The sequence below is a fragment of the Balaenoptera borealis genome (genome assembly GCF_965194805.1).
Source record: "Balaenoptera borealis genome assembly, chromosome: 5".
NCBI classification, from domain to species: Eukaryota; Metazoa; Chordata; class Mammalia; order Artiodactyla; family Balaenopteridae; genus Balaenoptera; species Balaenoptera borealis.
In genome coordinates, this window is record NC_138862.1 from 120,254,460 (window position 1) to 120,276,640 (window position 22,181).

General features: G+C 35.0%; 1 protein-coding gene across 2 annotated transcripts in view; it reads left to right on the forward strand.

The window, feature by feature from the left end:
- Positions 1 to 22,181, forward strand: part of PLOD2 (procollagen-lysine,2-oxoglutarate 5-dioxygenase 2) — a 107,204-nt gene that overhangs the window by 72,754 nt on the left and 12,269 nt on the right. For both annotated transcript variants that reach the window (XM_082394352.1, XM_082394351.1), the window contains exons 8-11: positions 4,339 to 4,440; positions 8,098 to 8,223; positions 9,926 to 10,047; positions 13,033 to 13,137. In XM_082394352.1, coding sequence (XP_082250478.1) covers positions 4,339 to 4,440; positions 8,098 to 8,223; positions 9,926 to 10,047; positions 13,033 to 13,137 — 455 coding nt within the window. The remainder of the gene's footprint in view (positions 1 to 4,338; positions 4,441 to 8,097; positions 8,224 to 9,925; positions 10,048 to 13,032; positions 13,138 to 22,181) is intronic.

Sequence of the window (22,181 nt, forward strand, 5' to 3'; positions counted from 1 at the left end):
GTATATTTTGCTGCTTTGGGATGGAATATTCTATACAGATCTATTAAGTCCATGTTCATTGCAGCACTATTTACAATAGCCAGGACATGGAAGCAACCTAAGTGTCCGTTGACAGAAGAATGGATAAAGAAGATGTGGCACATATATACAATGGAATATTACTCAGCCATAAAAGGAAACGAAATTGAGTTGTTTGTAGTGAGGTGGATGGACCTAGAGTCTGTCATACAGAGTGAAGTAAGTCAGAAAGAGAAAAACAAATACCATATGCTAACACATATATATGGAATCTAAAAAAAAAAATGGTTCTGAAGAACCTAGGGACAGGACAGGAATAAAGGTGCAGACGTAGAGAATGGACTTGAGGACATGGGTGGGGGAAGGGTAAACTGGGACGAAGTGAGAGGGTGATATATATACACTACCAAATGTAAAATAGATAGCTAGTGGGAAGCAGCTGCATCATACAGGGAGATCACCTCCGTGCTTTGTGACCACTTACAGGGGTGGGATAGGGAGGGTGGGAGGGAGATGCAAGAGGGAGGGGATATGGGGATATATGTATACATATAGCTGATTCACTTTGTTATACAGCAAAAACTAACACAACATTGTAAAGCAATTATACTCCAATAAAGATGTTAAAAAATAAAAAATTGAAAACATTAAAAAAAAAAGAAAGGTCCATATGGTCTAATGCGTCATTTAAGGCCAGTGTTTCCTTATTGATTTTCTATCTGGATGATCTGTCCACTGATGTAAGTGAGGTGTTAAGGTCTTCTACTATTATTGTGTTACTGTCAGTTCCTCCCTTTATGTTTGTTAGTATTTGCTTTATGTGTTTAGATACTCCTATGGGTGTGTGTATGTACGTGTGTGTGTTGTTCTGTCTTCTTGGTGGATTGATCCCTTTATCATTATGTAATATCTTTGTCTCTTTTTACAGTCTTTGTTTTAAAGTCTATTTTGTCTGATATAAGGATTGCTATCACCAATCTCTTTTCATGTCTGTTTGTATGGTATGGAATACCCTTTTCCATCCCCTCACTTTTAGTCTTTGTGTGACATTAGATGTGAAGTGAGTCTCTTGTAGGCAACATGTATATGGATCTTGTTGTTTTTATCCATTCAGCCACCCTATTTTCTGGATTGGAACATTTATTCCATTCACATTTAAAGTAATTATTGATAGGTATGTACTTACTGCAATTTTGTTAGTTGTATTCTGGTTATTTTTGTTGTTCTTCTGTGTTCCTTTCTACTCTTGTGATTTGGTTACTTTCTTTACAGTTAATGTTTGTATTACTTCCTCTTTATTTTTGTGTATCTAATATCAATTGGTTTATGGTTACCATGAGGTTCTTATGTAACAACCTATGTATGTAGCAGTCTATTTTAAGTTGATCATTGCTTAAGGTTGAGTGTATTCTAAAAACACTACATTTTTACTCCCCTCTGCCATGTTTTATGTTTTTGATGTCATATTTTACATCTAAAAAATTTTATGTGTCCTTAAATAATTATTGTAGATATATTTGATTTTACTATTTTTTTATTTTAATCTTCATACTAGCTATATAGTTGGTTGATCCATTACCTTTACTTTGTATTTGCCTTTACTGGTGGCATTTTTCTCTTGCATAATTTTCATATTTCTGGTTATGTTCTTGTCTCTTCTGCTTAAAGAAGTCCTTTTAACATTTCTTAAAAGGTTGGTTTAGTGGTGACGAACTCGTTTACTTTTTGCTTGTCTGGTAAACTCTTTATCTCTCCTTCAATTCTGAACATTAACTTTGCCAGCTAGAGGTTCTTGGTTGTGTTTTTCCTTTCAGTTCTTTGAATATGTCATGCCACTACCTTTTGGCCTGCAAGTTTTCTGCTGAAAAATCAGCTGATAACCTCACTGGTTCTACCTTGTATGTGTCAAGTTGTTTTTCTCTTGCTGCCCTTAATACTCTCTTTATCTTTAACTTCTGACATTTTAATGATAGCGTATATGTGAAGATCCCCTTGGGTTCACCTTTTAGGAATTCTCTGGGATTCATGGACTCAAATGTATTTCCTTCACCAGTTTAGGGGAATTTTCATCCATTGTTTCTTCAAATAGGTTTTCTGTCCCTTTCTTTCTCCTCCTTCTGGGACCCCTATAATGCAAATGTTAGAATGCTTATTGTTATCCCAGAGGTTCCTTAAACTATCCTCATTTTTTAAAATTCTTTTTTCTTTTTTGCTATTTTGATTGGGTGATTTCCATTAGTCTGTCCTCCAGATTGCTGATCCTTTCCTCTGCATCATCTAATCTGCTGGTGGTTCCCTCTAGTTTCTAGTTTTTCTCTATTTCGTTTAGTTTTTTCTGAGGTTTTGTCTTGTTCTTTCATTTGGAACATATTCCTTTGTCTCCTCACTTTGCCTAAGTCTCTGTGTTTGTTTCTGTGTATTAGGTAGATCAGCTATATCTCCTGGTCTTCAAAGAATGGCTTTGTGTAGAAGGTGTTCTGTGGGGCCCAGTGGTGTGGTCCTTCCTGATCACCAGAGCCAGGTGCTCCAGGAATGTCCTCTGTGTGGGCTGTGTGCATCCTCCTGTTGTGGCTGGGCTGCAGTTGCTGTGGGTGCACTAGTGTATGGGGCTGGTCCCCAGTACAACTGGCTGTAAGGCCTGGCCACAACTGTTGTGGGCACTCTGGTGTACTGGGTTGGCCAGTGGGATGGGACCCTCTTTGGGGAGACATTGGTGCTGACCAAGGGCACCTGCTGGGACTGGCAGGGTGAAGGGCTGCTTTAGTGGGGCTCTGGTGCTGGATGAGGGTGCTTGTTGGGACTGGCAAGGTAGGGGGCCACTTTGGAGGAATGCTGGCTGTGTCAGGTCCATGGGCAAACTGGGGTGGGGCAAATGGTACTATTAAGTTTGATGGAGAGAGTCAGAAATGTCACCAGCTAGTACCAGGTTGCTAGATAGAAGGTGAGCCAAATAAAAACAAAACAAATAAAAACGCTGGCATCTGCCAGCCCCTTTATACCCAGAGAAAGTTGCAACAGATCCCTGCCCCTCAAGCACATGCCCTAAAATTAGTAAATGAGTTTCTTTCTTATATCACCCAGGCACTTTTCTAACTGCTGCCTCTGCACTGGGACTTGGAAAGAGTGAATCTGTGCATGTGCCCTTTAAGAGCAGAGTCTCAGTTTCCTACGGCCCTTCTGCTCTCCTGCGCATAAACCCCAATGGTTTTAAAGCCAGTTGTTATGGGGGCTCATCTTTCTGGTGCAGGTCTCCCAGGAAGGGGAGCCCAAGGTGGGGCTTGGACCCTTCGCTCCTTGGGGAAGACCTCTGGGGCTGTGATACCCCGCCCACTTGTGGGTTCCTTCACTGGGTACATGGGTTCTGATTAGACTGCATCTCTGCCCTTCCTACCTGTCTCATTGTAGGTTTTTCTTTTTATCTTCAGTTGTGGAAAGTATTTTCTTCTAGTCTTCAGGTCATTCTCAGAGACGGTTCTCTATCTGTAGTTGTAATTTTGGTGTATCTCTGGGAGGAGGTGAGCCCAGGGTCTTCCTTCTCTGCTGTCTTGTTCTACCCCCACTTTAGTTTATTATTGATACGATTTGTGAGGTGGTTCTAATTAGGACTTGTTCTAGATCTGTTTTAATCTGCAGGCTTTCTTTTCTTCATGTTGGTGCCCTTGAATCACTGCCCAGAAGTCTGGGTCATAGTGGGTAACATAGTTTCCCAAAAGAGTTTAGTGCCTTTTGGTGATAAAGTATATACAATATTTGTTTTGTGTGGTGATGGCTGGTAGGAGGTCACACTGGCACTGCCCCATTCACTGTACACACTGGCACTGCCCCATTCACTGTGCAGTGTATTAGTAGAATTATTAAGGGGATATCCTAATGCAGAAAACGTGCTTTGAAGTTGGAGGTTTATAGAATGAAAGCACATCGATGGGAGAGGCTTACTTTTTTTCTTTTTTTTGAGAAGGGTCTTTTAATTAATTAATTAATTATTTAATGGCTGCGTTGGGTCTTCGTCGCTGCATGCAGGCTTCCTCTAGTTGCGGTGAGCGGGGGCTACTCTTCGTTGTGCTGCGCAGGCTTCTCATTGCGGTGACTTCTCTTGCTGTGGTTGTGGAACACGGGCTCTAGGTGTGAGGGCTCAGTAGTTGTGGCACGTGGGCTCAGTAGTTGTGGCTCGCAGGCTTAGTTGCTCTGCAACATGTGGGATCTTCCCGGACCAGGGATTGAACCCCTGTCCCCTGCATTGGCAGGCGGATTCTTAACCACTGCACCACCAGGGAAGTCCAAGGTTTACTTTTGTTAATACAGTTTTCCTTCTTTTGCTAGATTCTCCTGAATTATTTTGGAAACTATGTACCTAATGCATGGACACAAGACAGTGGCTGCACTCTTTGTGAAGTGGATACAATTGACTTGTCTGCAGTAGATGTAAGTGGAATTGACTCTGTGTGAAACGTAGTAATAAAAAGTAGTGAGGTGGATGGACCTAGAGTCTGTCATACAGAGTGAAGTAAGTGAAAAAGAGAAAAACAAATACCGTATGCTAACACATATATATGGAATCTAAAAAAAAAAAATGGTACTGATGAATCTAGTAGCAGGGCAGCAATAAAGACGTAGACATAGAGAATGGACTTGAGGACACAGTGGGGGCAGGGGGAAGCTGGGGCGAAGTGAGAGTAGCATCGACATATATACACTACCGAATGTAAAATAGATAGCTGGTGGGAAGCAGCAGCATAGCACAGGGAGATCAGCTCGGTGCTTTGAGATGACCTAGAGAGATGGGACAGGGAGGGTGAGAGGGAGGCTCAAGAGGAAGGGAATATGGAGATACATGTATGCATATGGCTGATTCACTTTGTTGTGCAACAGAAACTAACACAGTATTGTGAAGCAATTATACTCTAATAAAGATCTATTAAAAAAAAAGTACATTGTTATGAAATACAATAATTTGTAAAAGAAAAAAAGCACATTATTTTATAGTATTGATAATATGGTAGATAATGGATTTAAAAAGCTAAAACATGATGACTCCAAAAATTGCTGGATTTGTGTATTTCCAGCAACACCAGTTAATAATTGACCCCAGTGAAAAGGGCTTGGTTGTTAATATTTACTAGCTTGCTATGATTGGGTGCTCTTGTTTTATTTTAGTCTGGTAACTTGGTCAAAGTGTTGAGGTACAATGTTTCATTATTTATATGGACTAATTTTATCTGTGCTTGCTTTTCAAATTTGATGATTTTAAAATAATATATTATTGTATAACTAAGGACTGTTTTAATATTTTATAGATAGTAACTTATATTAATTTCACAAACCCCTTAAGTAGGTAGTACTGTTGACTGAGTTTTACAGATGAGAAAACTGAGGTATATATACGTTCAGTAACTTGCTTAAGGCATGTGATTTTTTTTAAGTGTTGGGGGTGGGATTTAAATTTAGGCAGTCTGGCTCCAGATCCCATAATCTTGATCACTGGGCAATTTCGCCTGGATGTGATGTACATATTATATGCCAGACACAGTGCTACTTATACATGTGTTTCATAGAGTATTATAGCTATAGTTTAACGTTTATACGTTGAGAGTAAATGAGCAACTGGAAGTAACTATTATGTGTCTATTAAACATTTTATGCATCCTTCTCTCATCAACCAGAGCAGTTTTAGGATATCCTGTAGTAACATTTTTCTTCCAAAAAATTTCTCTTGTAACTTGGAAGACGATTATGTGTATGAACAATTGAATTCTAGGGATGATTTTGTCATTAAGGCTGATTCTTTCTTTCATTCACCATAGGTTTATTGAGTATCTACAGCATGCCACATAAGTATAGACAGAAATAAAATTCACCTTAATATAGTTCTGGTGACTCCTGTACCCATGCAAATACAAAAATACTCTCACCGTAAAGCACTCAGGCTCCTGAATTAAATAGTTTCTGTTCTATTCTGAAAAGGAGGATAAAGAGTAACTTGTCCACATTTAGGACGTTCTGAATATAACCCTGTTTTACTTGAAAATAAGACTTTTTGGCCAGCCTCTCAAATAACAGACTGCATGTTTCCTATCTGGAAAGAAAGCCAGAAACTTTCTGACTGAAGCTTCATCATGAAGATGTTTAAAAATTCATCCTGATCTTTTTTGCAAAGTCTTCTGGAGGAAGAGTTAAAGCTTTTTATCTGTTTAGTATCCTTTTACATAAACTTTCTGGTGCAAAGATTGAAAAATATTCATATTATAGTTTTTTATCTTTATTTTTTGCATATAGGTGAAAATCACCTAATTCTTAAGCTAAGCTTTTTTGTCTTATAGACTGTTAGAAAGGAAAACCATTTTATTATGCAAAATAAATTTCTTATGTGTTTTATATGTGTAGTAATTATGCAACAGAGATATAAAAATTAAAATTATGTGGGTAGTTAAGATCTAGGGCTACCATGTACTTAGGTGTGGGCCATAGGCAAGTTTCTTTATATGTAAAAATGATAATGGCTATCTCAGAGGATTGGTAGAAGGGTTAAATGAAACTATATAGATGTATATATAATGATATTTTATATGTATAAATTATATATATGAGGTGCTAAGCCTTGATAATAGCTAACTGTTGTACTCTTATTATCATTAGTATATAAAAATGAGCTTAGATTGACAGTGGAGATGTAGCATGTTGAAGCCCAGTTCTTTACTTACTAATTTATGTGTTCTGAGTTGCTTAACTCTTCTAAGTCCCATTTTCCTCATGTGTAAATTTGGGATAATAAATAACTTCTAAGGTTATTACAAAATTTAAATGAAATGCATCACATCATTTGATAAGGCAGAGTTGTCATCTAGTTTTTACTCATTTTCCCTGTTAAATTGAGAACTCCTAGAAGGTAGATATTTTGTCTTTAGTTGTTTGTATTTGTTTATTGATTTAGCAATAAATATTTGGGTGACTGAATGAATTGATAAGAAGGACAACAGTGTATGACTTGTACTTCAATGCAAACAAATAATGTTATTATCCAGATAACAGGAATATGTGAGGTATCATGTGTGAAAAGATGGGGGAGAGGTACCTAATTCAGCACTTAACATATATGGTACTTTAAAATATCTGTAATCTTTATTAAAAATTTTTTTCTTGCTCAGTAATGCACTGTATTTATTTATTTATTTTTACCTTTTGACCTCCTCCACCCATCTGTATGTAGTTTGTAATTTAAAAATCTATAATCTTTAAAGTCAGGCTTTAAGACACTGATTAAAAAAGGCATTATAAAGAAATCTTTCATATGGTTCTGGTAATAACACTATTACATGGCATTTACTTATGTTTCTGTCTTCCTCAATCATTTGTTAGTTTTCCAAGCAAGGAATTTTCACTCCTTTTTTAAAATGTTTCTTATCACAAGGACGGACTAATAGTGGATATTTCAGAATTGTTCATACAATGAATGAAATAAACTATTCTCTAAAACATACCCAAACAGAAATTAAGAAAATGTTAAAAATCGATACAAGATAAAATATATTAGTGAAAGAAAGTAGCTTTCCTTATATATAATATAATGATGAAGCAAAATAAAGTACTATCAATAAAATGAGATTAAAGGTTCAAGGATAGAAATAAAGTCTCAAGTCCTCTGTGATTGTTTTCTTTGAGCTACAAATTAACCACTAAACTTCCAAACCATGGAAACAAACATGGAAGCACAATTAGCATTCTGGCTTCATAGATGAAGCTGTCAAATAGATTCAGATCTGAAGGAAGTTTCTTTTAGGACTATCTTAAAGGAAGCGTGAAATAGTAGAGCAGGCAATAACCTTAATTAGAGTATCCCTATGTTATAGGATAGTGAGTTTCCTCTTCAACCTAAATCATAATGTCAAGATGTGATTCAGTAAAATCACTTTGGTGGGGTCCACAAAAATGTATTAGAGAATTGTCATGGGGTAATCAAATTTAGAAGGTTAAGTTGTACTGATATTCTAGTATGTTTTATGTTGTATTGATTAAAACTTGAATAGAATTTAAAGTAAAACCATGCTAATTCTAATTTGCTTTTATGTTTGCCACAAAACAAAGGTTCACCCAAATGTAACAATAGGTGTTTTTATTGAGCAACCAACCCCTTTCCTACCTCGATTTCTGGACATATTGTTGACACTGGATTACCCAAAAGAAGCCGTTAAACTCTTTATCCATAACAAAGTAAGTATTTGAGAAATGAATATTTTATGGGAAAACTATTTTGATCTTATTTGGAACTATTTGTTATTATTTAGTCATGTCTAAAAAAAAATTTAAAAATTTGAGTTAAATTCAGTGGGGGATTTTTGAAGTCATTACTACTCTGCGTATTTAGGACCTAAGGATTTTAAAGTTTAGAAACTAGTATCATACTATTGGGATGAGACACATGAAACTGTCAATTTTTTGTAGATCAAAAATGGTTGAATATCAGCCATTTTTATATGTTCAACTTAATATATAATGAATAGATGTCAAAGGGCCTCTAGTCCTTTGCCTCTGGGTTAGTTCTGGTACTTTCTTTTATAGAACCGATCATTAAATTGTTTGCAGCTAATGATAATACCCAACATCAGAACTTGAAATATCTTCCATATACAGTATTGTTTTGATTAATTACACAATGGCATGCTCTTCCTCTAAAGATTTTGATACTGTCATTTCCTTCAAAAATATTCAGAACCTCCCAAATACCTCCTACGTATAGTCTAAATTTAAAGACATTTTTCCTCAACATTTTTCAATTTTGCTTGTCTCTTCCATGTTAAAACAGTTGGCATTTATTATCACCTAGAAAAACTCAATAGCTGTGAAGTATGCTCTTTTCTCTCTTTTGTCCTAATACTTTTTGTTTAAGATTGTTCTTTCTTCCTGATGTACATATCAGCTAATCATTTGCCTTTTCCAGAGACTATTTTATATTTGCAGAAAACCACCTCACATAAGTTTAAAGGGGTGAATGTATTGAGCATTGGCTTTGTAAAATGCATTGTAATACATGTACTTACATTAAAGTATTTTGTTTTTATGTATTGTGTCTTTTATTTATATTTTTCCTACTTTCATAGGACCTAAAACCTCTTGATAGCAGGAGTTTTTATCTTCTTTTATTTAAAATTATGCAGCTTTCGTATGATAAGTAGTTTTAACAAGCTGTGAAAAGCTTTAAAAAATACTTAGTGAGACATGATACATAAAGAGCTCTGAAATGCTCTAATGATGGAGATAGATAACCTTATCTAAATTTTAGCACAGTTAGATAACCTTATCTAGATTTTAGCACAGTTGAATCACACTAATTTGATGACTTTTCATGTTGATTATTTTCTCATCATATTTTCTTATCAATAAAATTTTAACTTTCCCTTCTTTTTGTAAAAGACACTTTTTATGTGACCATTTTCTCTCTGCTTAAAATAATATTGTAATATTTATTTTATAAAAAAGATTATAACAGGTTAATCTGTTAGGTTTAATAGATATTTTTTATGGATATTTTACAAAACATGTCTAAGATTCTCAGGGCACAAGCCATTTTCCCTCTCAAGTCAGAAATAAATATTTTATAGCACTCAGGATTTAAATATTAATGCAAGGACTAGGAGTAGATGTTAAAAGAATTTTGAAGTATCTTTTTTAAAAAAAAATTGATATGTATGTATTTTAGATTCTACATGTGATATTTAGATGATATTTCAATATAATATGCTTAATATAGTTATCACTTTGCCTGTAGTGAGTGAATATGTGAATGGTGGAATTCACAAATTTTGAATGTGAAGTCATCCCTACCTATGAATACTTCAGTCATCTTGTTGTGTTTCATCTCACTACTTTTCTCCTTTTTTTAAAACTAATTTTCAATTTTTAAAATATGTTACAGGAAGTTTACCATGAAAAGGACATCAAGGTGTTTTTTGATAAAGCTAAACATGAAATTACTACTATGAAAATAGTAGGACCGGAAGAAAATCTAAGTCAAGCTGAAGCCAGAAACATGGGAATGTATGTTTTAGCAAATTTAAATTCAACCAGTATCTACTAAAGAAACTTAAAAAAGAAAGACAACTTTTCTTCAAAATTAGTGTCCTAAACTTGGATGTCTCAACTGTGTGTGTGCGTGTGTGTCTGTGTGTGTTTGTGCCCACACATGAGCATACCTCTGCTGTTCGAACTATATCTATGTTTCTGTGTATTTATGTCTAAAGGGCCATGAAAGTTATTTACGTTTTTCTTTTAATGGCTAAGAGTCAATATATTTAATCAGACTATTAACTGAACTTCAGATCAAGATTTAAATCCCCAGACAGATGAGTAGTGTGACTGATGTAGCAGTGATTTAAATATACATTATCTGAAGCTTTTGTGTGGCAGAAATGTGTGTTTCAGATATTCTAGTTACCTATTGATCTAAATAGTACTATAACCACAGAAGAAATATTTTAGGTCCTTTGTTTAGCCCCTTTAATACTTCAGACAGATTACTAATAAAATTCTGGTAATAGCAAAAACGATCACTTATTCAGTGAGTGTTAATTGAATATGCCCATCAGTGGGTTAAAAGCTGGTAATGAAAAGGTAAGACTCAGTGATTTCTCAGCAGGAGATGTTCTTGTCTTGTGCTGTGGAAGCTTCAGGCCCAAAGTGATGGACAGTGCCTATTATGGGGATAAAGGGACAGGCAGGAAAACGGGCCTTAGAAAAACCAAACAGATGTTATTACTAATGGTTCCATAACTTCATCATTGGAGAGTACCTTGGGTCCACATTTAGAACTTACTTTCTCTATTTAAAAAATTTTTGTATGTGCTCTGTTGTATCTGGCTTTGCCTTAGCACAGTGTTTTTTAATTCACTCATGTCATTACAATTATCAGCAGCTCATTCCTTTTCATTGCTGACTAGTATTTTATCATATGAATATACTGCAAGTGGTTTACACACGCCCCTGGTGATAGACATTGGGCTATGTCCAGTTTGGGGCCATTATGAATAAGGCTGCTAATGAAGATTCTTTATTAGAAGTGTGAATATGTGTGTATGTGTGTGTGTGTGTGTACATATGCTTTAGTATATTTTGGGAAAATACCAAGGAGTGGACTAACTAGGTCATAGGGTTAGGATAGATGTATGTTTATAAGAAACAGCTAAATAGTGCAAAATGGTTGTACATTTTACACTTGTAACAGCAAGGTAATAGAGCTCCAGCTGCTGCACATGTTTGTCAACATTTGATATTACCCATCTTTTTTATTTTAGCCACCCTACTGGGTATGAAAAGGTATCTTACTGTGGTTAGGTATCTAAAGGTATCTAAATCTTTTGTTCATCTTTGTTTACATTGGGTTATCTTGTTGTGTATTTGTAGGAATTCTTTATATATTTTGTATACAAAATCTATCTATCTACCTATCGATCTAAACTCTATCTCTATCTCTATCTATAATGTTTTGTGAATATTTGTTCCATTCTATGGCTTGATTTTTTGCTTTTTAAATATTGCCTTTTAATGAGAAGAAATTTTAATTTTAATAAAATTCTATTTCATCTTTTTCTTTTATGCTTTGTGCTTTGGGGTTTATTTTCTGTTTAAGAAATCTTTATTATTCCAGTGTCATGAAGACATTCTTTGGAATTTTTCTTTCATAAGCTTTATCATTCTAGCATTTATGTTTAAGATGTTTCAATCTGCAATTCATCTTGAATACATTTTTGTGTTTGGAGTGAAGTAGGGGTCAACTTTTATTCTTTGCAAATGAAATTCCAGTTGTTTCAACGCTCCTTTTTAATTTAAGGCTTTTCTTTTCCTACTTAATTGACTTGGCCGTGGTCAAAAATCAGATAACTGAGTATTTATGAGTGATTGTGAGCTCTCAATTCTGTTTTGTTGCTCTAAGATCAGTGCTACACTTTATTACTAGGGATTTATATTAATCTTGAAATCATGCGGTATAAATTTTTAACTTTTTTTCCAAGATAATTTGAGCTGTTTTTAAAAAAGTTATTTGATTTTCATTTTTATTGAGGTATAATTGACATATAATGTTAGTTTGAGGTATACAACACAGCTTCAATATTTGTATACATTGTAAAAAAATCACCACAATAAGTCTAGTTACCATCTGTCACCGTGCATAGTTACAGTATTTTAAAAAAATTTCCTCTAATTTTTTTGCACAATTTTAACAAACTTTCCTGTCTGGTGTCCTGCTTGACAGTTGCTTAGAAACAAATGTGTCATGGAGGTAAACACTGACAGTAGCAGAAAGCGATAACTTGGATCAGCAGTGAGGGAGGAGAGCTCAGAAAGAGAGCGCTCCAAATGCAGAAACCATAATACTTGGAAGCCTATCATGTATCACAAGTAGTTCATTCCTTCGCGTTCCTGATAACGCTCCAGACTCTACCAAGAAAGCATACATGACAATCCGTGTCCCCGGATAAGGAGCAGGGCATTGACCATCTTAGAAAGAATTCCACGCAAATCAAGTTTAAAAAATATTAACACCTAAAGAGTTATACACCTGTATTTCCAAGATTCAATTAAAACTGAGTTGTTGGATATACAGGATTTTACACTGTGAATGTGTGTTTGTGTGTCTGTGTGCAGAAAACATTTTGATTTGTGAAAAAAATTTGTTGATAAATACATTGATATAAATTATGTTCCCTTTTTAGAGAGAATTAAATGCTGAATTATAAATTGCCCTCCTGACTGGATGTTTTATGCTTTGAAGTATTTAGTGGCTTGAAAATATATTTCACTTGCCCTAAAATTTTTAGTGTCACTCTACCCGTGAACATCTGTGTTGATCAACTGACCATTTTGAAATTTAAGATAATATTTATCCTTTTGGATATAGTCTTACTATTTTGATTAGAAAAGTATTTTAGAGAAACCTTATCTTGCTTATGAGCTTTATGTTAACATTTTTCAACCAGCAAATATTTATTTTATTTAATGCATATTTTATTTCTTTTTCAATGACAGGGATTTTTGCCGTCAGGATGAAAACTGTGATTATTACTTTAGTGTGGATGCAGATGTTGTTTTGACAAATCCAAGGACTTTAAAAATTTTGATTGAACAAAACAGGTACTATATATGATTCAATGTCAATTTATTTTTAAAATTATAATTATTTTCTGTATCTACGTGGACATGCTATAATTACTTGTCTGTGTTTAGCAAATTGAGGGAACTCACAAGAAATTATTTTCTACACCCTATAAACTTTCAATTCTAAGTAATTAGTTTTCTTTTAAAGAAGTCAAATAGAAAACAACCTGATGAAAATTTCAAAATATTCAATATTAGTTACAATCACAAATGTGATGTTTATCAATTATATTTGGCCTATTTTTCCATTTAAAGCTAGATGAAATTGTGATCTATCTAAAAATAGAATTGTCTTATTTTCCACAGATATTTTTAAAGTAGAATTTCATAAAACTTCAGACCTAAAAAGTTATTACAGAGTTGGAAGTTCTTAGAATATGAAAGAAATTTCAGAGGTACATATTATTCCACAGCCTGATCTGTGATTTTGTTTAGTACTGAACTAATTATCTCTAGGCAGTACCTGTTTTCATTTAACTGAATTGAAATGGGTAAAAGGCACCATCTATACCAGCTTATAATGATATTAATCTTCATTTACTACTACTACTGCTACTACTATTAATACTCTCACTAATACCCCACCTTTAGTGAGTGCTTATTAAGTGCCAGGTATTACTCTGTGTATGTTCACATATATTATTAACACAATTATTTCTCTTAACAAATGGAACGGTTAGCAGTGAAATGTTTGAATTACTGTTTTTATTTTGCTGAATAAAATATGTAAGAAGTCTATTATACTCTACTAATCCATTGTTTGTATAATTTGTCAATTTGAGAATTCAGTTGTTATTTCAAAAGCTAAAACCTCTCAGTATTAATCTTCTAATACCATACTGAAAACATTGAGGTACACAGAAGATGGATTTTGATTTTTTTTTTTTTTTGGCTTAACATAGAAAAGGTTTGTTTATTTATTTATTTATTTTTATTGCATATGATTTATATGGAGGAAGATACAATAATTTCTAGAAAGACAAAGAAAAATCATGAAAAACATATTACATAATGAAAAAGAAATACATAGATATTAATGAAAACTGGGGTATGTGGCAAGTATCAAAGCATAATGAATTTACTAACAAATGACATTCTGTACCATACATGCAATATTATGAAAGTGAATTTTGCCCACTCTATTTTAGTGAATACTATTAAGCAAAAAACATGATCGAAGGTGATTTTGAATGAATTCCTAGCCAATACATACAGACAGAGAAGATATATCAGTAAAAATGCATAACAAGCAACAAAATGCAATAAATGTGAATGTATAGGTAACCACAATATATATAGACAAGTATTTCAATGAAAACTGGTACAAAGCAGACAGCAAAATAATAAGTGTAAAAGAATTTCATTATTGTGCTCATTCATATTTTTACCCAGCAAGTAACAGGTATTAAGCCTAGTAGAAATATATATTTCAATGAATATAACTATATAATAAGCAGAAAGGAAGCTTAAAAAGTATGAAGAAGGTTTTTTTTTTTTCACACACACACACTGTATTTTATTTTTACAAGAGATAAATAGACTGACACCAAGCATTATACATGGATGACCACAACAAAAGCAACAATGATTGCAATTACCAAACATGAAACACACTCATACTATGTCATAATATTGACATTCAGTCCAGTAATCCTCCATTGTAACAGCTCCTTTACTTTGCAGTGAAAATTGATTTGTATATTCTTTGCCTCTGGGTCCTTGTGGGATTTTTTTTTTTAAATTCAAACAGAAAGTCACAAAAATTAAAATCATCCTCATCAGTTCACTCAGTCCCATGTAATTAATTTTTTTGTTCATCTTGATCTTTAGTTAGCACTTTTATGAGTTCATCAGTTTTTCATTAGAGTTCTGAAAATGCTTATTCATTCAGTTCAGCAGTACAGTTACCAGAAACCTGTACTTGTCAGAGTCTTTTCTATGAATTCCTTGAAGATGAACCCCTTTTATAGGAACATATTTGCAAAAGCATCGGAGTACACCCAGAACTGTCTGTAAATGACAAAAGACTTAAAAATGACCACAGTTAAAGATTTGATGAAAGTTCATAATGGTGCAAATGACAAGGAAATTTAGTTATTTCTGAGATAAACATTTTAAAGTAATAACTAGAATTCTGACTTATAACATTATACCAGAACATAAAAGATTTTTAGAAATTTCATGTAATGTCTGAAACATTTATATTAACATATTTCCATACAAATAACCCAATGAAAGTTTAGTATTAGTTGTTTTGTTTGTTTTTTTATACTGCAGGTTCTTATTAGTCATCAATTTTATACACATCAGTGTATACATGTCAATCCCAATCGCCCAATTCAGCACACCACCATCCCCACCCCACGCAGTTTTCCCCCCTTGGTGTCCATATGTCTGTTCTCTACATCTGTGTCTCAACTTCTGCCCTGCAAACCGGCTCATCTGTACCATTTTTCTAGTTTCCACATACATGTGTTAGTTTACGATATTTGTTTGTCTCTTTTTGACTTACTTCACTCTGTATGACAGTCTCTAGATCCATCCACGTCTCAACAAATGACTCAATTTCATTCCTTTTTATGGCTGAGTAATATTCCATTGTATATATGTACCACATCTTCTTTATCCATTCGTCTGTTGACGGGCATTTAGGTTGCTTCCATGACCTGGCTATTGTAAATAGTGCTGCAATGAACATTGTGGTGAATGTGTCTTTTTGAATTATGGTTTTCTCTGGGCATATGCCCAGTAGTGGGATTGCTGGATCATATGGTATATCTATTTTTAGTTTTTTAAGGAACCTCCATACTGTTCTCCATAGTGGCTGTATCAATTTACATTCCCACCAACAGTGCAAGAGGGTTCCCTTTTGTCCACACCCTCTCCAGCATTTGTTGTTTGTAGATTTTCTGAGGATGCCCATTCTAACTAGTGTGAGGTGATACCTCACTGTAGTTCTGATTTGCATTTCTCTAATAATTAGTGATGTTGAGCAGCTTTTCATGTGCCTCTTGGCTATCTGTATGTCTTCTTGGGAGAAATGTCTGTTTAGGTCTTCTCCTTATTTTAGGATAGGGTTGTTTGGGTTTTTTTAATATTGAGCTGTATGAGCTGTTTATATATTTTGGAAATTAATCGTTTGTCCATTGATTCGTTTGCAAATATATTCTCCCATTTTGAGGGTTGTCTTTTCGTCTTGTTTATGGTTTCCTTTGCTGTGCAAAAGCTTTGAAGTTTCATTAGGTCCCATTTGTTTATTTTTGTTTTTATTTCCATTACTCTAGGAGGTGGATCAAAAAAGATCTTGCTGTGATTGATGTCAAAGAGTGTTCTTCCTATGTTTTCCTCTAAGAGTTTTATAGTGTCCTGTCTTACATTTAGGTCTCTAATCCATTTTGAGTTTATTTTTGTGTATGGTGTTAGGGAGTGTTCTAATTTCATTCTTTTACATGTAGCTGTCCAGTTTTCCCAGCACCACTTATTGAAGAGACTGTCTTTTCTCCATTGTATATCTTTGCCTCCTTTGTCATAGATTAGTTGACCATAGGTGCGTGGGTTTATCTCTGGGCTTTCTATCCTGTTCCATTGATCTATATTTGTGTTTTTGTGCCAGTACCATACTGTCTTGATTACTGTAGCTTTGTAGTATAGTCTGAAGTCAGGGAGTCTGATTCCTCCAGCTCCGTTTTTTTCCATCAAGACTGCTTTGGCTATTCGGGGTCTTTTGTGTCTCCATACAAATTTTAATATGATTTGTTCTAGTTCCGTAAAAAATGACATTGGTAATTTGATAGGGATTGCATTGAATCTGTAGATTGCTTTGGGTAGTATAGTCATTTTCACAATATTGATTCTTCCAATCCAAGAACATGGTATATCTTTCCACCTGTTGGTATCATCTTTAATTTCTTTCGTCAGTGTCTTATAGTTTTCTGCATACAGGTCTTTTGTCTCCCTAGGTAGGTTTATTCCTAGGTACTTTATTCTTTTTGTTGCAGTGGTAAATGGGAGTGTTTCAATAATTTCTTTTTCAGATTTTTCATCATTAGTGTATAGGAATGCAAGAGATTTCTGTGCATTAATTTTGTATCCTGCAGCTTTCCCAAATTCATTGATTAGCTCTAGTAGTTTTCTGGTGACATCTTTAGGATTCCCTATGTATAATATCATGTTATCTGCAAACAGTGACAGTTTTACTTCTTCTTTTCCAATTTGTATTCCTTTTATTTCTTTTTCTTCTCTGATTGCCGTGGCTAGGACTTCCAGAACTATGTTGAATAATAGTGGTGAGAGTGGACATCCTTGTCTCGTTCCTGATCTTAGAGGAAATACTTCCAGTTTTTCACCACTGAGAATGATGTTTGCCATGGGTTTGTCGTATATGGCCTTTATTATGTTGAGGTAGGTTCCCTCTATGCCCACTTTCTGGAGAGTTTTTATCATAAATCGGTGTTGAATTTTGTCAAAAGCTTTTTCTGCATCTATTGAGATGATTATATGGTTTTTATTCTTCAATTTGTTAATATGGTGTATCACATTGATTGATTTGCATATATTGAAGAATCCTTGCATCCCTGGGATAAATCCCACTTGATCGTGGTGTATGATCCTTTTAATGTGTTGTTGGATTCTGTTTGCTAGTATTTTGTTGAGGATTTTTGCATCTATATTCATGAGTGATAATTGGTCTGTAATTTTCTTTTTTTGTAGTATCTTTGTCTGGTTTTGGTATCAGGGTGATGGTGGCCTCATAGAATGAGTTTGGGAGTGTTCCTTCCTCTGCAATTTTTTGGAAGAGTTTGAGAAGGATGGGTGTTAGCTCTTCTCTAAATGTTTGATAGAATTCACCTGTGAAGCCATCTGGTCCTGGACTTTTGTTTGTTGGAAGATTTTTAATCACAGTTTCAATTTCATTACTTGTGATTGGTCTGTTCATATTTTCTGTTTCTTCCTGGTTCAGTCTTGGAAGGTTATGCCTTTCTAAGAATTGGTCCATTGATTTGAGTCCTCTCCCTCTTTTTCTTGATGAGTCTGGCTAATGGCTTATCAATTTTGTTTATCTTCTCAAAGAACCAACTTTTAGTTTTATTGATCTTTGCTATTGTTTTCTTTGTTTCTATTTCATTTATTTCTGCTCTGATCTTTATGATTTCCTTCCTTCTGCTAACTTTGGGTTTTGTTTGTTCTTCTTTCTCTAGTTGCTTTAGGTGTAAGGTTAGATTGTTTACTTGAGATTTTTCTTGTTTCTTTAGGTAGGCTTGTATAGCTATAAACTTCCCTCTTAGAACTGCTTTTGCTGCATCCCATAGGTTTTGGATCGTCGTGTTTTCATTGTCATTTTTCTCTAGGTATTTTTTGATTTCCTCTTTGATTTCTTCAGTGATCTCTTGGTTATTTAGTAACGTACTATTTAGCCTCCATGTGTTTATGTTTTTTACGTTTTTTTCCCTGTAATTCATTTCTAATCTCATAGTGTTGTGGTCAGAAAAGATGCTTGATATGATTTCAATTTTCTTAAATTTACTGAGGCTTGATTTGTGACCCAAGATGTGATCTATCCTGGAGAATGTTCTGTGCGCACTTGAGAAGAAAGTGTAATCTGCTGTTTTTGAATGGAATGTCCTATATATATCAATTAAATCTATCTGGTCTATTGTGTCATTTAAAGCTTCTGTTTCCTTATTTATTTTCATTTTGGATAATCTGTCCATTGGTGTAAGTGAGGTGTTAAAGTCCCCCACTATTATTGTGTTACTGTCGATTTCCTCTTTTATAGCTGTTAGCAGTTGCCTTATGTATTGAGGTGCTCCTATGTTAGGTGCATATATATTTATAATTGTTATATCTTCTTCTTGGATTGATCCCTTGATCATTATGTAGTGTCCTTCTTTGTCTCTTGTAATAGTCTTTATTTTAAAGTCTATTTTATCTGATATGAGTATAGCTACTCCAGCTTTCTTTTGATTTCCATTGGCATGGAATATCTTTTTCCATCCCCTCACTTTCAGTCTGTATGTGTCCCTAGGTCTGAAGTGGGCCTCTTGTAGACAGCATATATATGGGTCTTGTTTTTGTATCCATTCAGCAAGCCTGTGTCTTTTGGTTGGAGCATTTAATCCATTCACGTTTAAGGTAATTACCGATATGTATGTTCCTATGACCATTTTCTTAATTGTTTTGGGTTTGTTTTTGTAGGTCCTTTTCTTCTCTTGTGTTTCCCACTTAGAGAAGTTCCTTTAGCATTTGTTGTAGAGCTGGTTTGGTGGTGCTGATTTCTTTTAGCTTTTGCTTGTCTGTAAAGCTTTTGATTTCTCCGTCAAATCTGAATGAGATCCTTGCCGGGTAGAGTAATCTTGGTTGTAGGTTCTTCCCTTTCATCACTTTAAGTATATCATGCCACTCCCTTCTGGTTTGTAGAGTTTCTGCTGATAAATCAGCTGTTAACCTTATGGGAGTTCCCTTGTATGTTATTTGTCGTTTTTCCCTTGCTGCTTTCAATAATTTTTCTTTGTCTTTAATTTTTGCCAATTTGATTACTATGTGTCTCAGTGTGTTCCTCCTTGGGTTTATCCTGTATGGGACTCTCTGTGCTTCCTGGACTTGGGTGGCTATTTCCTTTCCCATGTTAGGGAAGTTTTCGACTATAATCTCTTCAAATATTTTCTCTGGTCCTTTCTCTCTCTCTTCTCTTTCTGGGACCCCTATAATGTGAATGTTGTTGCATTTAATGTTGTCCCAGAGGTCTCTTAGGCTGTCTTCATTTCTTTTCATTCTTTTTTCTTTAGTCTGTTCCACAGCAGTGAATTCCACCATTCTGTCTTCCAGGTCACTTATCCGTTCTTCTGCCTCAGTTATTCTGCTATTGATTCCTTCTAGTGTAGTTTTCATTTCAGTTATTGTATTGTTCATCTCTGTTTGTTTGTTCTTTAGTTCTTCTAGGTTTTTTTTAAACATTTCTTGCATCTTCTCGATCTTTGCCTCCATTCTTATTCCGAGGTCCTGTATCATCTTCACCATAATTTTTCTGAATTCTTTTTCTGGAAGGTTGCCTATCTCCACTTCATTTAGTTGTTTTTCTGGAGTTTTATCTTGTTCCTTCAGCTGGTACATAGCCCTCTGCCTTTTCATCTTGTCTGTCTTTCTGTGAATGTGGTTTTGTTCCACAGGCTGCAGGATTATAGTTTTTCTTGCTTCTGCTGTCTGCCCTCTGGTGGTTGAGGCTATCTAAGAGGCTTGATGGGAGGCTTTGGTTGTGGGTAGAGCTGACTGTTGCTGTGGTGGTCAGAGCTCAGTAAAACTTTAATCCACTTGACTGTTGATGGGTGTGGCTGGGTCCCCTCCCTGTTGGCTGTTTTGCCTGAGGCAACCCAACACTGGAGCCTACCTGGGCTCTTTGGTGGGGCTAGTAACAGACTCTGGGAGGGCTCACGCCAAGGAGTACTTCCCAGAACTTCTGCTGCCAGTGTCCTTGTCCCCACAGTGAAACAGAGCCACCCCCCACCTCTGCAGGAGACCCTCCAACACTAGCAGGTAGGTCTGGTTCAGTCTCCCCCGGGGTCACTGCTCCTTCCCCTGGGTCCCGATGCGCACACTATTTTGTGTGCGCCCTCCAAGAGTGGGGTCTCTGCTTCCCCCAGTCCTGTCGAAGTCCTGCAATCAATTCCCACTAGCCTTCAAAGTCTGATTCTCTATGAATTCCTCCTCCCGTTGCCGGACCCCCAGGTTGGGAAGCCTGACGTGGGGCTCAGAACCTTCACTCCAGTGGGTGGACTTCTGTGGTATAAGTGTTCTCCAGCCTGTGAGTCACCCACCCAGCAATTATGGGATTTGATTTTACTCTGACTGCGCCCCTCCTACCGTCTCATTGTGGCTTCTCCTTTGTCTTTGGATGTGGGGTATCTTTTTTGGTGCATTCCAGTGTCTTCCTGTCGATGATTGTTGGATTTTGATTTTCAATGTCTCTTTCCCCAGCTCTGTCAGGCAGCTAAGATTATAAATTACAAGATTTTTTTCTATTAAATATTTGATCTTGTTAGTTATCAACATTGAATTATCATTCATTCCTTAGATTAACATAATATGTAGATTCTAATTTATGTTTTTATTTCCAATATTATAGGTATTCTAAACAAAACAAAATGTAAATGTATCTGGTTAACATTTTATTCTAATAGGAACCAGGAAAAATAAACTACAATCATTATTTTGCATGAAGTGTATTTACAAACTGTGTGTCACTTTTCCATAGGTAAGAGAAAGGGCACACCTGTTCTTCACAAGATTGGAGGGTTGTGAAATAGGTTTTTTTGTGGAAGTAGTTGGTCTATAACCTTCCTCTTGGAGGAGTTGTGTGAGATTTTCTTCAAAATTGTATGACACCACTACAATTTACTTCATTTTAAAAATAATTCTAACAGAACTTCAGATTTTGTTACCTCATTTGGAAAATGTTGACACATTATAAATTAGATTTCCTTAAAAGAAATCTGACATGTTTTGAATTTGTAACATATACTTGTCTTAAAGGGGCTGCTTTCCTGGTAGGTAGTGAGACAGCACGGTATAGCAGTTACCTTCTATTTTGTTTTCTAAAATAGTCAAAAGACCAGAAAAATGTTTAGTGTTGCCAGGGCTAGCACAACCCATTTTAAAAGTTTAAAAAAAAAACGGAAACATACTTTAAAGTAATTCAAGGCTTAACTTTAGGAAAGCTGGCCTACTTACAAATATCTCAGCCCATCTTCATACATTTTTTTATTCAGCAAATATTTATTGGATACCTTAATGCACCAGAGACTGTTACGTCTGCCTAATAACAATGAAAATATTTGATTTCATTTAGTATAATTTTCGAAATACTAAAATAACTAAATAATTAAGGTAGTTATACTCTTTGGATATAAGTTTGATACTTTTAAAAGTTGTTTTTATACTTTCATTCACATTTTCAATTACTTTTCCTTTCTCATTAGTCTTTTTTAAAAAACATCATTGAAAGTCAGCAATGTACTTATTTTTAA